A 19,347-nucleotide genomic window follows, 5' to 3' on the forward strand; every position below is an offset into this window, starting at 1 on the left:
CACACAATCAAAGTGTCATATCTTCAGTGTTGTACCATGAAGAGAGATAAAATAATTACAAAAATGTGAGGGGTGTAATCACATTCCCGGTTTATAGCCCAGTAGTGCACAACAAACTTGTAAATTTAGCTTTACAGTGGTCGTCCGGTTTTAAGCTACAACTCTACAATCACTCTGTGACTGCAGAATTGTGAGTCCTCACATCATGTGCACTGCACGGTGTGAGGATTCTCGGTGTCTGGAGTAAGCGGTCATATGACCGCAAGTATGCAACATGCATAATCCCAGCCACATTCTAACTAGATGGGCCCGACCTTGCTCAATGCAAGTGTACTGAGTGAGGTCAGGAACAGACTAGTCGGAATATAGCCGGGAGGATGCATATCACATACTTTCAGTCACATGATTGCCCGCTCCCGCCACCGAGAATACTCAGTGCGCAGTGCTCCTGATGTCAATATTCACAAGTTTGCAGTCACATAGAGCAACTTGTAATTTAAGACCAGACAACCCCTTTAAAGATACCATTATAGTCCATCGAGCCTGTCAATTTTTGAAAGCCTGACCCACCATCTAATGTGTGTGCGGGTCTCCAAACTCTCCACGACAGAATATGTATGAGCAAATAAGTGTCTCACTTTTTCTTCGATGAGAAAATCTGACTGCAGCCTTTCCACTTTCTATTGAAAACACATGAACGCTCCACCAAGAGTTATTTAAAATAGATGCACACTATCACAGTATCTTATGTAAAAACTAATAAAGTAAACAGAGCCCATCACATACAAATACGATCAACACTCATTTTATTTGACAATTTTTTATTATTTTCTATTGTAAGAGTCTCATTTTGCTTATTTCCAAGGACCCCAAACTCACAGTATCAAAAGCATAACATTTTGGTTGTGGCATTTAATAAAATGTTACAGGTTATGTAAAAAAAAAATGAACGTTGTATTGAGCTTCTTAAATGGGTTTCTAGGAAAAAAAAAAAAAAAAAGAAAAAAGAAAAATAGATCTAAATACTATTGTACATTTAAAGGGGATATCCGGGACTTCGTTCTATGGCACTTTTTTTTTCTTCACAAACAAGGCAAGTAGTTGCCCGGCGCCGTTCTTCTCTGGCACATAGTGGTCACAGACCGGCGATTCAGCTGCCTCTGCTGACATCACGTCGACAGAGCGGTGGCTTTTTTCCAACTCCGCTCTGTTGACAGGGCGGGACTTCTGACAGCTCGGTTCCCGCTGCCTAAGGCTTCTTTTACACTTCCCGTCGATCCGCAAATACGGTGTACCGCAAAAACAAGCTACCATTGTTTTTGCGGTACGATTGAAATCTATTGCGGCCGTGTCTGTAAGCCGTGAAAAATATCGAGCAAGCTAGATTTTTTAAAAGGTCGTATATATGGCCCTCATGACCATATGGCACACGGCGCTCTGATGAATTTTTGGGGGCAGTTTTTGCGGCCCCATACAAATCTATTGGGGCCATTTTTACGGCCCATAAAAACACGGCAAGTGTAAAAGAACCCTAAGTGGAGGACCAGACTGTCAATCTGCATGACGTTGGCAGCTACACTCCGTCGACATAGCAGGGTCGAAAAGTAGCTGCCTCTCTGTCGACATTACGTCAGTAGAGGCAGCTGAATCGTCGGCAGGAGCGGTCTATCACCATTCTGTGCCGACAAAGAACGGCGCCAGGCACAATAGGTTGTTAGGTAGCAACTGTGTGAAAAACAAAAAATGTGCCTATGCACCAAGTTCCGGATATCCCCTTTAAAATGGACACCACACTGAAAGAAATCTGTCCTACAGGGTCATCAGGACAGGAGACTGAGCATGTGCAGTTGGAGGATCTGCTGCTGTAACCTGGAGATGACCATACATTATATAGCTCGTCTCCAGGTCACAGCAGTGGTGCTTCCTACCACACATACTCATTGGCATTGGCCCTACTAACATTCTTGAACAGGTTTCTGTCAGAGTAACAAGATGGAGGCCATTTTAATTGCATAGTGAAGAAATGTATTTTCTTCATGGAGAACCCCTTTAAGAATGTTAGAGAACCTGTGGCAGAGGCGTAGTAGAGGTAGTACAGGAGTGGGCTGCACCTTCTTCATAATATAGTATAAGCCAGACATTACCAATACCTCACAGTAAACATGGAGGCCTCTACTGTGTCTAGGCCACAGGTGAACACTGAAGCCGACCATTTCATTCATATTGTATTGCACATTCTCACACAGACCTAAACCATTTTTATTTTTTAAATATGCTACAGATTAGTTAGAGCAAGAAATCTTCTGGCACAAGACAATACATCGCTTGTGTACACAGATTCGCCAGACCACAGACATCCTGATAAACTGTGCCACAATACAAGGACAAGACTTCATTCTGTTTCATGGCATCGCTCTCTATTAAATGGGGGATTAGTTTGATCTGGAGATGACTTACAAGATAAATACATCAGAGGTGGTAAGACTCGATGGTCGTAGTTTATGAACCAATGAAGACATTTGAGGTAAGGGAAAGATGAACACTGGGGCTCTATAAACAGGACATAAATGGACCCATAAACACATGTACATTGCCATACTACAACTGCGTTGGCTGTACCATAGCACCACCATATACCAGAGCTTTTATCGCTCAGACTTTGTATGAATCGGACACAAACTAGAGGGGGCAGGTTCCATTGAATGAGGCTTTGATGCAGATATGTACATCAAGTCTTAATTGTGCTTTAGTCTTTAGAAATCCTATATCATAATGATAATTGAAGGTCACAAAACATCCCAGTAAGCATTTACTAGATTTGGCACATAACAGATTAGAATGTAAATTTCATAAATCATAATTTTCCTCTCCCTATAATGGACAAGTTAGTTTTTATAGGATGTATTTTATTAAGTTTGTTGTTAACTGTTTTTCCCCAGAGAATAGATAAAACCTATAACAAGGTTTGCATCTGCATGGGGTAAGTGAGGTCGGCGACGTCACGTCTGATATACCTACCAGATCGCATGTTTGTGGTTCCAATGAAGGGAAATCTTAATGTTTCGGCATATAAGACACTGTGGCCAAAAGAAGCTTCCAACTTTGTGGGAACAGTGTGGGGAAGACCGCTTTCTGTTCATCAAGACTGTAACCACTGCACAAGCAAGATCCATAAAGACATGGTTGTGGAAGCTCAGTGTGGAAGAACATGGCTGGTCGCTCAGAGCCTGGACCTCAACCCCATGCAACACCTCTGGGATGAACTAGAGCAGAGATTTTGATCCCGGATATCTTGTCCAACTTCAGTATCTGACTTCACAAATATTCTCACAAGCTGCCTCCAAAATCTTGTAGAAGTTTTCCAAGAAAAGTTGGAACCGTTAAAGCAGCAAAGAGAGCCTACTCCATATTAATGTCTGTGGATTATGGGAGTTCATAAAAGCTACTGCAGGTCTAACGTGGAGAGGTCCAATACTTTTGTGAATATCATGAGCTTTTCATGACACTTGAAAAATGCCGTTATTAGTTACCTATGGGCTATTTAACATATACATCATGAAAAACTAATGATATATATTTAAGGTGACACATAGGTAGGAGGGAGTACAAGAAGAATGCTGTCCACATGCAACAAAATTTGATCTGGGATACAAAGACTAGGTTACTTTTGGGGAAAAATGTGTGAGGGTTCAGTCCTACTTAAATAGTTGGAAATCACTGCCCTAAATACTGGAAACCTGTTATCCTTATCAGGTTCTTTTGCATGTATGTAGTGAATTTTTATGCCAAACAATAAATCCCGATAAGTAATGGTTTACAGCTGCGATACACTAAGACTGGCACCACAACCTCAGTTCTTAATAGTCACCAAACCTATACTAAAGGTGGGGGGGACCCACTTATTCCACAAACTGGTATAAATTACGAGCAGTTATAGCAGATATAAAGCACCACATATTTGGTCCCTACTAACACAATTGACATATGAAGTGTGCTTTTACGACCCCATGCGAATGAACCACATAACTAAACAATCACAGTTCGGAATCAGTCCCTTGCTATTGGCATGGGTCAACGTTGTGCTGATTTTATAGCTTAACTGTGTACATATAGAATGTTCGTACATTCACTGGAGTCTAAGTGATTTTATTTATGGCCAAAGCTACAGACCAGAACCTGTGTGAGGTCCCTTTAGCTCATTGTGGCTAATTCACTAAGGCTACGGCCATGGCACTGTGACCGAGCTGACCCTATTGATATTTATTGGGGTCTGCCTGCTTTCTAGCCAAGTCCTACACATTCTATTTGCAGTTAAAATTATGGCAACTTCAATGAAAGCTTTGAACGTAGATAAGAACAGGGCCTAATACTGGATAACAAGGGCACGCTGTAAAGATCAAGGCCTGGACAACCTAGATGAACAGAAAATTCAGCCTCCTAAGGCCAGATGAGGTTCTAACAATAGCTTAAAATGCTCCAAATGATTTAGTAATATAGACTGAAGTGGCACAGCCTCCACAATGACTCATCTGCTGGGTCTAGGGGATATTGCAGCAAAGGATAATATCCTTAGGATATGGTCATTACCCCCAAGACCCCTTTAAAAGTCATTTTGAAATGGCTATAATTAAAGTATTATTAATGCAGTGGTTCTTTCCATACCTAAAAATATTAATCCTATATGTATCTACACATTCGTTTGCACCACATAAGAACCACACGAGAGAAAGAACAATGTTCCAGTTTACAATCACCAAGATTAGTGGCACACACAATTCAACAAGCAGTGGCTTCAAATTAGAAAAACTGGAAAATAGAAAAAAAAAAATCCTACTATGTTAAAAAAAAAAATAAAAAAAAAATACATGGTTAGCTTTCTAATATGTAAAAGGAGAAGATACAGTTTTAAAGTGACGTTCAGAAAACTGAAGGATCAGAACATTTGCAATATACACAAATCTTTGCACTTCATTTCCACGTGCTGAGCACTACAATCACATCTCCGGTCTCGTCTCCTGGTTTAGGACCCTGGTCGTCCACAGGATGGAAAAAGAGGAAGATGCTTGAACATGATAATACGCGAACGGGTATCGTCCAATCATGCAGAAAGGTGGCCGTGTAAACATGATGATCCCTTTATGAAGTCTCTAAAGTGTTTGATGGCCATTAAGTCTCTGCTCATTAAAGCAAGCATATGAGGTTCTTCCCCTCTTCTATTTCTTCTTGAACCTTGTCACTAGACGTGGCAATTTCGGCCTGTGCTGAGAAGACTGCGCAGATAAAGGTAAGGACGGTGCCTCCGATGGCCGTGTAGAAAGCCCACCCCAAAGAACACTCCCCAAGTTTGTATGCAGAGGAATAATGTCCACAGTAATCGGTCACTTTCTGAGATCCCCATCCAGCAGGGTATAAGATAAGGCCAAGTATAAGAAAAAGACCTAGAAAACAAAAGCAAAGAGACAATTATTATGAAGGAAAAACTAAATTATAAAATAATTTGAACTAATGCATAAGTGACCAATCCTGAATACATCAATCCTGGAAATGTCCAACAAAGATACGTTAACATCTACTTAAAGAGCAAGTAAACTTAAGCATAATTTTCTTTTTTTCAGGTTTTACATTGCCCATTTATTTGCGAGAAGATTGCTGGGTGACAGGGTTCTGAGACCCCCTCCTCAGTTTCAAATAGGAGAAGAACGGATGGCTTATTAGCAGATACATTTTCCATAGACTTCAAAAAGATAAAAAAAATGGATCCAGCTGACATTTAAAAAAAAAAAAACGGACAAAAAAAAATGTGTCTGAACAACTTTTTTGTAACAGATGAATCCAATCTAACGGACACTACTGTACATGTGAACATAGCCTTAGAAGTGCTGTCCTTAAGGAATGCACAACCCCTGCCTCAGAGCACACACAGAGTGGAGCATGTACGTACTCTGCTGTGTGCGTACGATCAGGCAAAAGCTGCACATGGATGTCTTCTGAGCTTCACGCATCTAAGGCTACTTTCACACTAGCGTTTTTTTGCGCTGCGTGCGCATACAAAAAACGCATAAAGCGTTTTGCATGCGTTTGCTTATTTTATGCGCATGCATTTTAACCAGTTTGTAGCCATATTGACTCTTAAAACGCATGTGATTTTAAACGCTGACGTGCGCATGTCCATGCGCACGTCTACGTTCCCATAGGCTGTAATGTGATTTTTTGTCGCATTCCGTGCGCACGCGTTTTTTTGAGACAGGTCGGACGGACCAAAAATGCAACCAGTTGCGTCCGGCGCGCCTGGGCGCACACCACAAAGAAAACGCATGCGCACGAAAACGCATACGAACCCGTGCAAACGCTCGACCATGCGCCCCCATGTTAAAGCTAGGGGATCAGGACGCATGTACACGCATGAGGCGCTGTGCTAAAAAACGCTAATGTGAAACCAGCCTAAGAGGTCTTTTTCTCAGGTTTTTTTTTTTACCACGTGGTGCAAATGCTGCTGTTCTCCTGAATCCGGAGTTGTTCACCTTTTGTCTCCGTGCCTCTCTGTTCCAGAGACATAGCCCCCTCTTTCTTGTAAATAAATGTCACTTTGACAAACTGGGTGAGGTCTTCAACAAGACTCCCGCAGAGACAGTTAAGAACCACACCCACTTTGCTAAAAAGACTAGATTTACATACAGGGAAAACGAGGCCATATCTCAGGAAAGGAGAGGCGAAGGAACAGAAGAAAAACAGAACCACATTCTGGGGAGTTGCATCTTTTATGCCAGGTTAAAAAAATGACATTTATGACAAATGACAAGTCCTCTAAATAAATTGACTACAACAGTGAACTCTGCAGAGTAAATGTGCTGGGGCGGCGCAATTTGTAATAGTATACATAATATTATTTGCCTTGCATATTTAAAATATAAAAAGATTGAATTTTAGTTTTGAAATCAATATTAGTTTAGTTTCATCAGATATGGGGACAGACAACTTCTCAATGTATTATTGTTTTTCCGCCCGAATAGAGCCAAGACAATAGCTGCAGTCCCTGACATCTCGGTTGGTTGGTGCACTCGGCCGGGGGAGGAACAGAGACAAACACTCAACTGTCCTAATGGCACAAAGTTGGATTTCTACCGATTTAATGTACACAGCAATTACATTGTCTCCGGTCATACTATAATGTCAGCCTAGCAGCCGTGAACTCATGTGGTGGTAAGAAATATGCACAGACATGGCTCTGCAGATTAAAGATCTCAGGTGCCTGAATGCAGATGATAATGTATTACAATGTAGTGCTACATTACCTGTAAATGGTTACTTACAATACTACTCTACAGCTGCACTCATAAGCCAAGATGATCATATATAAAAGCTGTACGTGCACTCAGAATAAATTGCAAAAAGAGATTTTTTTTCTGGTACGCACCATAAATGCAAAGCCCAAACCTAGTCGGCTGCATAACTGTAAAACAGAATGCTATAATTTGGAAAATGATGGGAGAACAGACTATAAATACACACTGAAAACGCAACTTCATTCACATTGTTTGTTCTCTCCATACAGTGGCGTAACTTGAATATTGGTGGGGCCCAATGCAAAATTCTCCAACAGAGCACCCAACTATCCTAATAGTATTGATGATGTTCTCATATGGGCTAGAGAGACTTTTTGGGCCACCAGAGACCTCCATTGTTCGAAAGCTTCAGTTATATTACATAAGGGTGCCGTTTCACTTAGCAACGCACCAGCGATCGTTACCAGGTCGTATCGCTGTCGGGATCGCTGGTGCATCGCTAAATGGTCGCTAGTAAAATGCCAAACAGGCAGATCTCACCAGCGACACCGCAACCATCCAGCGATCCTCGGCGGTCATTGGTACCTTGTCACACAGCAGCTTTTCTGAACGATTCCAGCCTGCGTCCCTGAGTTCTGCGTCGCCAACGAGGTCGCTCGTCGGGTCAAACACAGAGATGCATGCTGATCAGCGGGACACCTGTGACACCCCAGAGTCCGGTTGTCACAGTGACATTACCTCCCTCTAATGGGTAAAGTCATGCTTGGAGGCAGAAAGGGACCCCCATGCCAGGCAGCATAGATTTAATCACAATTTCCTGCTGCAGGTCAGAAAAGGGAGATGCCTTATAAATTCTGGCCAGCAGAGGGGGTTGGTGAGTCAGCTAGTGGTGAGCTGAGGGGGTTGTCATGGAAACGAAACAGCTGTGAGGAGAAATAATGACAGTTAGACGTGAGGTAAAGAGATCTTTCTGGAAGATCCTGTCAGATGAAGACAGGGAGCTGATCTGTGAAGAGGGAAAAGACAAGAGCAAAGACTGAGAGACTCTAGGGAAGCTAAAATACTGCATATAGCAGACCCCTGAGTGAAGCGCTAATAAAGAGAAAAGGGACATCAGACTCCTAGGCTGACAGGAACTGTACGCCCTGATAGCCGAATCTGAAAGTACAGAGGATTATAAATTCCTGTGCACATTGAACACCTGAGGGTACGTCAGCCCGGGGCCGATGGTGAAGAGAACAGTACCCGTGGAATAGGCTCACGCTGACAGCCGTACAGGTTAGTGAAACCATCACGAATAGAGGGTTGCAGCATAGTTATATACAGCGGAGACCCACACACAAAGCGCAGAAAGGAAGGTCCTAAATCCCCACTTGGCAAGGTGGATCCCCTGAATGCCTCCAGGTGAGCCGGACTCATTCCATCACCTGTATGTGGTACTCCGGACTACAACCAATTACCAGTAAAAGGTAAAGAAACTGCACCTCTCTGTCTTTCTCTCATTTATCTGCACCCCAACGTTCACAGTCATTTTTACTATTTATTTAACATCTTTGCCCTGGGACTACAGCCCTACCTGTGGAGGGCTACAACATCATAGCTGCGCCCAACATCCATCCCAGAGGAACAACACCGCAGCGCTGGTCACCTCTGACTAGAATACCACAGGTGGCGTCACATATTTAACCATCTAAAAACTTTATTTTCATTTTTACCACATAAATTCCACACAACTGTCCCCTATTTTATTACTGGACGCCTCTGGGCCACGGACCGGGTCGCCGCCGCCGTGACACCGTCCCCCATTGAAGTCGACGGGCCCAGTACCGAGTACCCCCAGGCCCCGCGGGGCACTCCACACCAACGATGAAAAAATGGCCCAGGACATTCGAGCACGATCAGCGATATCCAGCGAGGGGGCCGGTCGCCGCTGCATGTCACATGTAGCGAGATCGCTGGCGAGGTTGCTGTTGCGTCACAAAATCGGTGACGCTTCAGTGATCTCGCTATGTGAGACGGGGCTTTAGTCAGGTTAAAAACTGGCCCCAATCTTAAGATCAAGGCAGACCTGATAGAAGGCCCATAAAGGAAGGATCAGGGAGATAGAAAAGCTCTGAGTGTGCTCATTCAAGGTTAGTATAAATTCAGATTAATTTATTGGAATGTGAACGAGATCCTTTCTGCCCCCTGGTCGGTCGAAAACTGCACACAACTAGCCTTTTATGCAATTATGCATAAGCCAGGCCTCTTTTTGTGACGATCATGAAACGGACGGTTGAATGCCAATTGATGACAGCTACTTCTCTTGACTTCACCACACACATGTATACCCAGCTGATTGCGGGCTGCTGCCCAAAACCTCCAGGAGTGGCTTATTTCTATAGGACCGGGTATGCTAAAATCCAACATGTCCAATCTTTCTTTCCCATGACACTTGCTGTGAGGGAATAGTTGTCCACCTTGATACCGACTTATCTAATGGTAGTCCCCCCGTCCATGAAAAAGAATAAAGGCGGGGTCACATGGCTACACAGGCCGTGAGTTAACCTCCATTTTGTGATAATTTTGCCTCATAGGTTTTACTTCACAGTGGGGTTATTCAGGGGTCACATGGGTGGCTCTGGTCATTCAAGGGCAGTTTGAACTGGTTCTGACCAGCTCCCTTGGCGCCCTTTCTAACGGCTCTCATTTGTGATTTCATTTTTGGCGGGCTTTTAAAAGTATATATAAAGCCAGGTTTTGGGGTTTTTCCCTCATTGTCAAGTTCCTGTGAGGAAAAGAAGATCCCCCCCATCCCCCCTCTGTTAATTTTATTTGTCGTGATGTTTTATTTGTGGGAAAATCGCCCATTCTATGGGCAGATTAGTCTTGTGGTTTTAGTATTGATGGAATATTTATGGATTATTTTTTGAGGTTGGATTTATTTGAACTTAATTAACCCAAAAATAAAACTCACGGCCATTTTTCTTCCATTATATTGGTATTGTGTATTTATTTACTTCATGAATCGGTCTTGTGTGGCCATGTGGTTCACAAGCTTCACTGTAGCCAATCCAAAGTGACACATGGCCAATTTAAACCCTTCCTGTCCCATAATATTGCCCTTCCGCACTTTTGTTGTATTTTTTTTGTTTAAAAATGGTTTACATTAGAATATATGGTTCAGACAAAAAATGGCTTAAAAAAAGGAAGCAAAAAAACAAAAACAAAACATAGCTCTAAAAAAAAAAACAAAAAAAAAACCAAGTTGTACAAGGACCTGGGCAAACTTTGCTCTCTGGGAGCATTAGTCTGGTCATTTTCCAGGGCTGAAAAATGGAAGTGAAACTGGAAATCATCTTTTGTTACACTTTCGGTGAGGTTCATTAGTCACAGATCCCCACGTAATTCTCTCCACAAGACCAGATGTCAATGGGAGGACTTCCAGTAATGAATAATCGCTTCTGAAATGTGACCTATAATAAACACTGAACAATCGGGGGGCTCCAGTTACCCCTCTCTATGTGCCACTTTGTGGGTGCAATATCAGATAATATAAAGAATAAGACAGCCATAATTTCTCGACTACAATATTTAACGATTTGGGGAAAAGAAGCTTTCCGGCAGCCAGAATAGCACAGCACGATACAGTACTCTACCCCGTAAAAATAATGAAAACCTGATGGACAGGCGACAAGTCAACAGGATTCATCACAATCTGCTGGAAAATTAGTGAGCCATGGCTCCAGCAAAAGTGGAAGTCATGATGGCAGTGTAGACACCGTCCTATTATGAATCTGTAATGTTATGTCCATTTGCTATGATATTTGGTCAATTTTTTACCTCAGTATTTGTAAGCCAAAACCAGGAGAGGAACAATCAGAGGAAAAGTATAATAGAGACACGTCACCACTTCTGTATTTATCACCCACTCCAGGTTTTGGCTTACAGATACTGAGGTAAAAAACTGACCAAATACTGATTGTGTGATTGTGGCCATATACTGAAGGTAGCATGAAGGATGTCAATACACAACTTATAAAGTACTTGCTGAAGATATTTCTGCATCAAAAAGAGTCTCTTGGTTGTAAAACCACTGCATAAAATGTGCATTTTGGCGCACTTTTTTAAAAAAAATTTTAGGGTGATTTTTCCCATTCATTAAAAAGAGTGGAAAATGTTGCAAAAACACTGACAAAATTGGCAATTAGCAGATTTGAAACGGCTTAAAATCTGAAAAGAAAAAATAAGCAAAGTGTGCATGAGATTTCAGTAATTCACTTTGCTGAGACAGTAAAATGCAGAGTTTTTCATAGTAAAAAAAATGGAAAAAGGCAGTAAAAAAAGTGACGTGTACACCATGGCTGTGGAGTTCGTGTCCATTTTCGTGAGTCTGTGTAAAATAGACCGACACCAAAAATATATAATAAATTGGGCACAGTAGTACAATGTAAGATGTGTAGTAAATCTTTTCATAAGAATTTGGGAAAGTTATGAAATGTCCTATAAATGTCTGTTCTGTTCCTGATCTAAGGATCTCGGCTTTTAGTTGAGATGAATCTGTGCTGCACTTTATGTACATGCTCAGTAGTAATAATAATAATAAATTTTATTTCTATAGTGCTGACATTTTCCGCAGCACTTTACATTTCGGAGGGAACTTGTACAGACAATATACATTACAGCATAACAATAATCACATAGATCATAACAGATACCAAGAGGAATGAGGGCCCTGCTCGCAAGCTTACAATCTATGAGAAAAAAAGGGGAGACACGAAAGGTGGGTGGTAACAGTTGCCCTGATTGTATGGACCAGCCATAATGTTAAGTGTGTAACAGTACAGACACAGAGGGCTAATGGATGCATAAAGCATGTGGGAACATGATGCGGGGATCCTGGTTATGGTAAAAAACTTTTGGCTGTGCCACATAGATTAGGTTAATGTGTTGAGGCGGTAGGCCAGTCTGAATAAATGCGTTTTCAGGGCACGCTTAAAATTGTGGGGATTGGGGACTAATCGTATTGACCTGGGAGATGCATTCCAAAGAACTGGCGCAGCACGTGTATAGTCTTGAAGACGGGAGTGGGAGGTTCTGATTATTGAGGATGCTAACCTCAGGTCATCAGCAGAACGGAGGGCGTGGGTAGGATGGTATACTGAAACAACGGAGGAGATGTAGGGTGGTACTGAGCAATGAAGAGCTTTGTGGGTGAGGGTAATAAGTTTGTACTGGATTCTGGAGTGAATGGGTAGCCAGTGTAATGACTGGCGCAAGGTAGAGGCATCGGTGTAACGATTGGTGAGGAATATGATCCTGGCAGCTGCATTCAAGACAGATTGGAGGGGGGAGAGTTTGGTAAGAGGGAGACCGATTAGAAGGGAGTTACAATAGTCGAGACGAGAATGAATAAGAGAAACAGTCAGAGCTTTTGCAGAGTCAAAAGTAAGAAAAGGTCGAATTCTAGAAATGTTTTTGAGGTGCAGATAACAAGAGCGAGCCAGTGATTGGATGTGGGGGACAAAGGAAAGCTCAGAGTCAAGTATGACCCCAAGACAGCGGGCATGTTGCTGGGGAGTAATAGTAGAACCACACACGGAAATGGCAATGTCGGGTGTAGGTACATTAGTAGCGGGAGGAAACACAAGGAGTTCAGTCTTTGACAGGTTCAGTTTCAGATATAGTGAGGACATGATGTTAGACACAGCGTTTAGAAAATCGCCAGTATTTTCTAGAAAGGCTGGCGTTATGTCAGGAGAAGAAGCGTATAACTGGGTGTCATCAGCATAGAGATGGTACTGGAAACCAAATCTACTGATTGTTTGACCAATAGGGGCAGTATACAAAGAGAAGAGGAGGGGGCCTAGGACTGATCCTTGAGGAACCCCAACAGTAAGGGGAAGATGAGAGGAGGAGGAGCCAGCAAAAGATACAGTAGAGGAGCGGACAGAGAGATAGGAGGAGAACCAGGAGAGAACGGTGTCCTTGAGGCCAATGGAACGGAGTGCAGCACTGGTCAGTAGTGACCAGTGCTGCACTTTATGTACATGCTCAGCAGTGAGGCAGTGCTGCACTTTATGCACATACTCAGTAGTGACCAGTGCTGCACTTTATGCACATACTCAGCAGTGAGGCAGTGCTGCACTTTATGTGCATACTCAATAGTGAGGCAGTGCTGCACTTTATCTACATGCTCAGTAGTGAGGCAGTGTTGAACTTTATGTACATGATCAGCAGTGAGGCAGTGCTGCACTTTATGTACATGCTCAGCAGTGAGGCCGGGCTGCACTTTATGTGCATTCTCAGTAGTGAGGCAGTGCTGCACTTTATGTGCATGCTCAGTAGTGAGGCAGTGCTGATCTTTATGTGCATGCTCAGTAGTGAGGCGGTGCTGCACTTTATGTGCATGCTCAGCAGTGAGGCGGTGCTGCACTTTATGTGCATGCTCAGCAGTGAGGCGGTGCTGCACTTTATGTGCATGCTCAGTAGTGAGGCAGTGCTGATCTTTATGTGCATGCTCAGTAGTGAGGCAGTGTTGCACTTTATGTGCATGCTCAGCAGTGAGGCAGTGCTGATCTTTATGTGCATGCTCAGCAGTGAGGCAATGCTGCACTTTATGTACATGCTGAGCAGTGAGGCAGTGCCGCACTTTATGCACATACTCAGCAGTGAGGCAGTGCTGCACTTTATGTGCATGCTCAGCAGTGAGGCGGTGCTGCACTTTATGTGCATGCTCAGCAGTGAGGCGGTGCTGCACTTTATGTGCATGCTCAGCAGTGAGGCGGTGCTGCACTTTATGTGCATGCTCAGCAGTGAGGCGGTGCTGCACTTTATGTGCATGCTCAGCAGTGAGGCAGTGCTGATCTTTATGTGCATGCTCAGCAGTGAGGCAGTGTTGCACTTTATGTGCATGCTCAGCAGTGAGGCAGTGCTGAGCTTTATGTGCATGCTCAGTAGTGAGGCAGTGATGCACTTTATGGACATGCTCAGTAGTGACCAATCGGGAGGTTTGGTTTGCAGTGCTTAAAGGGAATCAGTCACGAGATTTGTCATATATCAACTAAAACTATCACCTTATTCAGCACCTGTGTTGCAATCCATAAATGCTTATATAACCCTGACTCCGCCGGTATAACCCCCAAAAACCTCTAAGTTCTCCTGTACTGCATGGTAATCAGTTTGGGCTGATCTGATGGGCCTGGTTTCAGGCCTCTCCATCCCTTCCCCCCAGCTGCTCGCACTCCCCCTCTTTTAATTGACATGGATGAAGTCATTCACATTGCCGGGCGAAATCTTGCACCTCCGCACAGAAATCGTAGCTATGCTTTACATTATGCTGTTCCTGTTATTCCTCAAAAAAAAATCTATGAATAATTTGAAAACCGGGTGAAATTAGTTGTGGGCGTCCTTATCTAATCTGACAAACAACACCTAGTCGTCAACTTATTAAGAAATATCCCAGAAGAATAACAGAGGCACATTACAAGGCCAGAGATTGGAGAGAAGATCATCGATGATTGCCACTTCCTGAAGAATACAGGGTCACATGTCAGGATAGCTGCTGGTTCTCTTTAGGCAATAACTCAGCTAGCTATATTGGGATATTGCATATGTATTATATTATATATATATATATATATATATATATATATATATATATATATATATATATATATATACTAGCTGAAGAGCCCGGGCATAGTAACAAACTGTGGTTAGTTATAGAAAATTATAATTATCCTCCATCCCATAGTCCCGTGCCCATATACCCATCATACATATCCTCCATCCCATAGTCCCATGCCCATATACCCATCATACATTCTCCATCCCATAGTCCCATGCCCATATACCCATCATACATATCCTCCATCCCATAGTCCCATGCCCATATACCCATCATACATATTCTCCATCCCATAGTCCCATGCCCATATACCCATCATACATATTCTCCATCCTATAGCCCCATGCCCATATACCCATCATACATATTCGCCATCCCATAGTCGAGTGCCCATATACCCATCACACATCCTTCATCTCATAGTCCCATGCCCATATACCCATCATACATCCTCCATCCCATAGTCCCGTGCCCATATACCCATCATACATATCCGCCATCTCATAGTCCCATCATACATCCTCCATCCTATAGTCCAGTGCCCATATACCCATCACACATCCTCCATCCCATAGTCCTGTGCCCATATACATATCCGCCATCCCATAGTCCCGTGCCCATATACCCGTCAAACATATCCTCCATCCCATAGTCCAGTGCCCATATACCCATCATATATATCCTCCATCCCATAGTCCAGTGCCCATATACCCATCACACATCCTCCATCCCATAGTCCCGTTCCCATATACCCGTCATACATATCCTCCATCTCATAGTCCAGTGCCCATATACCCCTCACACATCCTCCATTCCATTGTCAACCATTATGACATCATAATGAGCGGCGGCAGAGCTTGCAACCTTTGATGACATCAGCGTCGCCATGGCAACCATTGTGACATCATAATGAGGGGCGGGGCTTGATACGCACACACTGCTTCCCCAGTATGCAAATAGGGGCATTATGACATCACAATGAGGGGCGGGATTGACGCGCACACACTTTTTCCCCCAGTATGTAGATAGGGGCAAAATTGTTTGGTGAATTGGAACGCGCGGGGTTAAAATTTCGCCTCACAACATAGCTTAGGACGCTCTCGGGGTCCAGACGTGTGACTGTGCCAAATTTTGTGGCTGTAGCTGCGACGGTGCGGATGCCTATCCCGGACATACACACATACATACACACACACACACACACACACACACACACACACACACACATACATACATACACACTTTGAGCTTTATATATTAGATATATAAAAAAAGAAGGCTAATGTATAGAATAAGAGAACGTAAACATACGGCAATTTTGGAGTGTAGCCATTGTCCAGCATCCTCCCGATTATCTTCTCTGGAAGGTTTTGCTGTAATCCCTGTAGTACTTATCTAGTCAGCACATTACTTTATAGCATCTTTATAGCAGATGCAGCAAATATGGAGACACCGGCGCTAAGTCTTATTAGGATAAGATTTCACCATCTCTCTTGAAACCACAAACAAATGTTCTTAAACCTCAGGATTTGTTAATGGGATGTCAGAATATAGAAGATCATCATAGATCAACATGTGCAAGTAAGACTTAATGCATCTGTATCAGGGCGTTTACACACTGTGTTTAGGCAACTGTTCAGTGGTTCTTTTCGGGTCTTACATCCTACCCACCCTACAACGGGATTCGGGCGTGTCCACCTACTGGAGGCGTACACTCAGATGAAGTAGACTACGCCTGAGTGTCCATCTCCAATAGGCGTACACCCACGAAAATTCTGCATGACATGGCACATGTTCGCTCTATTGGCACCATTATAGTCTATAGCCCCATCAGCACATACTGAACGCAGTGTAAAAGTACCACTAACAGGGTCCTAGCATCCATACTTGTAATTATCCAGTGTCTGACTGCTGAGGGATGGGATCACATTGCTGGGACCTTCCGTAATAAATGCCTAAATACTGGTTCTCTCTCTGGGTCGAGCTACAAAAGGACTGTGTATTCGGAGCCCCCAAAATCCAAACACCAGTTAGTGGACGATGGAACAGATGGCTGGCAATGGAATACTATCAAAGCAGCGCAATCATATTTTAGCTGCTATGATGATCGATCTACATAAATAACATGTCTCAAACACATGAAAAATAAACATCTAAACATTTTCTTCTCCCTGATGACAGGCTCAGCATGGACATGCTGCAAAACAAATAGAGAGATTAGCTCAATAAAGCCTTAAACCTTATATGTTGGGAATCCTGATTGCATTGGTGGGTGGCCTTGGTTTAAAACAACTAACACCATAAAAATACACCTAGACAAACAGAAGATAATTACATTACTCATGTGGCATTAATAAAGAGAGGTGAAATCATACAGTTCTGTGTAAGCTGATCGCACACAAAGGGAACGCACAAAGTTTGCTGTATGGGTTTAACAGGCATCGTAACAGTGGTGTAAATCCAGGGCAGCATGGCCACACACAGTTATCTGCAGAGACCGGGGAAGTATCTGGATAGAACAGCCCTGACAAGACTAAAATCACTCACGGAAATTCCCAATAGTGGCGTTCAGTATCTGCTTGTCAGCACTATTTTGCAATGTAAAGTAAATACAAGGCTGTAAAGTTGCTGTAATATGGATTTATGGCAAAAGCTGCGTGGGAACTTTCTCACACAGCAATGCCAAAAGTGAGACTAGGGACTATTTTTTTACAGTGGCGGAGGAATACAGTGCAGAAGGATACCTACCTCCTGTCATTGGATTATTGAAGCCCCTAGAGAGCGGTCGCATCAGCTGATGCTGCTGTTCTTCACGGGAAATCGGCGTGGGACCCTCGTGGATTTCTGCGGATCAGGGAGTATATCGCTTGTTTGTTATTTTCTAATTTTTTATAGATGACACTGGCTTCGGGGATCAAAGTGACAAGTGATGGTGAGTATGTACGCTATGTTATATGTACTGTGTGTCTATGTATGTATTGTATGAATATATTGTATGCAGTATGTATGTAGTATGTATGTATGTTGTATGTATGTAGTATGTATGTAGTATATATGTATGTTGTATGAAAGTAGCATATATGTAGCATGTATGTAGTATGTATGTTGTATGAATGTAGTATATATGTAGCATGTATGTAGTATATATGTATGTTGTATGAATGTAGTATATATGTAGTATGTATGTTGTATGAATGTAGTATATATGTAGTATGTTTTTTTTTTTACATTCAACACATTAGCCGGATGATGGGACTACTACTGTCCCATCATTGGCTAATGTGTCAATCACTGTCATTGTAGCAGGAATCGGCCGATGGGACTTGTAGTCCCATCGGCCGATGCCTGCACACACACAAGACCCCCGGCAGGCCCGCACAGGCCCCCGGCACAGACCACCGACAGCCGGCACAGGCCCCCAACAGGTCTGTACAGACCCCCGGCAGCCTGCACAGACCCCCGAGAAGCCCGCACAGACCCCGCCCCCGCACACAGACACGCACAGTGTCCGCCCACACTCTTCCCCCCTCCCGAACAGGATGTACAAGGCAAGAAAGGTTTTTTTTTTTGTTTTTTTTTTCGATAATTCTGTCCCATTGACTTGAATGGGACTTCTGGTATCGGAATCGGCGATACCGATACTTTTTGTGGTATCGGGCCAATCCAATCCGATATTTCTGAATATCGGATGGTATCGCTCAACACTAATAGAAACCCCTCGAAAGAAAATTAAGGTGTTCTCACAAATTAGACACTACCGTCCTCACATTGTAGCTCTGGTAGAGACGCACCTGACCAGAGATACGATTCGGTGGGTACAGAAACCGTGGGTGTAATGGTTTATTCATGCTTTTCACACCAGCTACTCAAGGGAAGTTTCACTGTTAATTCATAAAGATGTTCGGTGGGAGATCAGGGAGGCCCGGAAAGACCACGAGGGACGATTTGTATTCGTACATGCGCTGATTAACTCTCAGAAATATGTCATTCTTTGTATTTATAATCCCCCTCCGGCCAATATATCAATTATTCATAAGGCATTGAGCTTTGCTTTAAATTACCCAGACGCACATGTCATCTGTATGGGAGACTTTAATTTGGTCATGAATAGCCATCTTGATAAATTGAGAATGGGTGATGGAATACAGGGTGGGGTCCCCCTATCGGGCACATCCCAACTGTCACAATTCATGGCGGGTAGTGGGTGGCTAGATCTATGGAGAGTGCGCCATCCAGAGACGAGGGAGTACACTTGTCATTCCTCCACTAAACGCTCCCTGTCTCGCATAGACTACATTTTTGGGTCCACCAGTCTGGCAGCATGGGTGGATGATATTAAACATGGAGGCAGGGGGATTTCGGATCATAGTCCAGTTATTCTTAAGCTTAAATATGGGCCATTGACTAATAGGATGGCATGGAAGCTGAACCCTTTTTGGCTGAAGTTGATAACAT

The 19,347-nt window shown here is 43.2% G+C and overlaps 1 protein-coding gene across 4 annotated transcripts in view; it reads right to left on the reverse strand.

Annotated features, from left to right (window-relative positions):
* Nucleotides 1-804: 804 nt before the first annotated feature.
* LHFPL2 (LHFPL tetraspan subfamily member 2) overlaps nucleotides 805-19,347 on the reverse strand; it is a 203,318-nt gene continuing 184,775 nt past the window's right edge. For all 4 annotated transcript variants that reach the window (XM_073584151.1, XM_073584148.1, XM_073584150.1 and 1 more), the window contains one exon: nucleotides 805-5,438. In XM_073584151.1, coding sequence (XP_073440252.1) covers nucleotides 5,182-5,438 — 257 coding nt within the window. In that variant the 3' untranslated portion in view covers nucleotides 805-5,181. The remainder of the gene's footprint in view (nucleotides 5,439-19,347) is intronic.

The sequence above is a fragment of the Dendrobates tinctorius genome, unplaced genomic scaffold, assembly GCF_039654945.1.
Source record: "Dendrobates tinctorius isolate UK_male_01 unplaced genomic scaffold, ASM3965494v1 ptg000083l, whole genome shotgun sequence".
In the NCBI taxonomy this organism is placed as follows: Eukaryota; Metazoa; Chordata; class Amphibia; order Anura; family Dendrobatidae; genus Dendrobates; species Dendrobates tinctorius.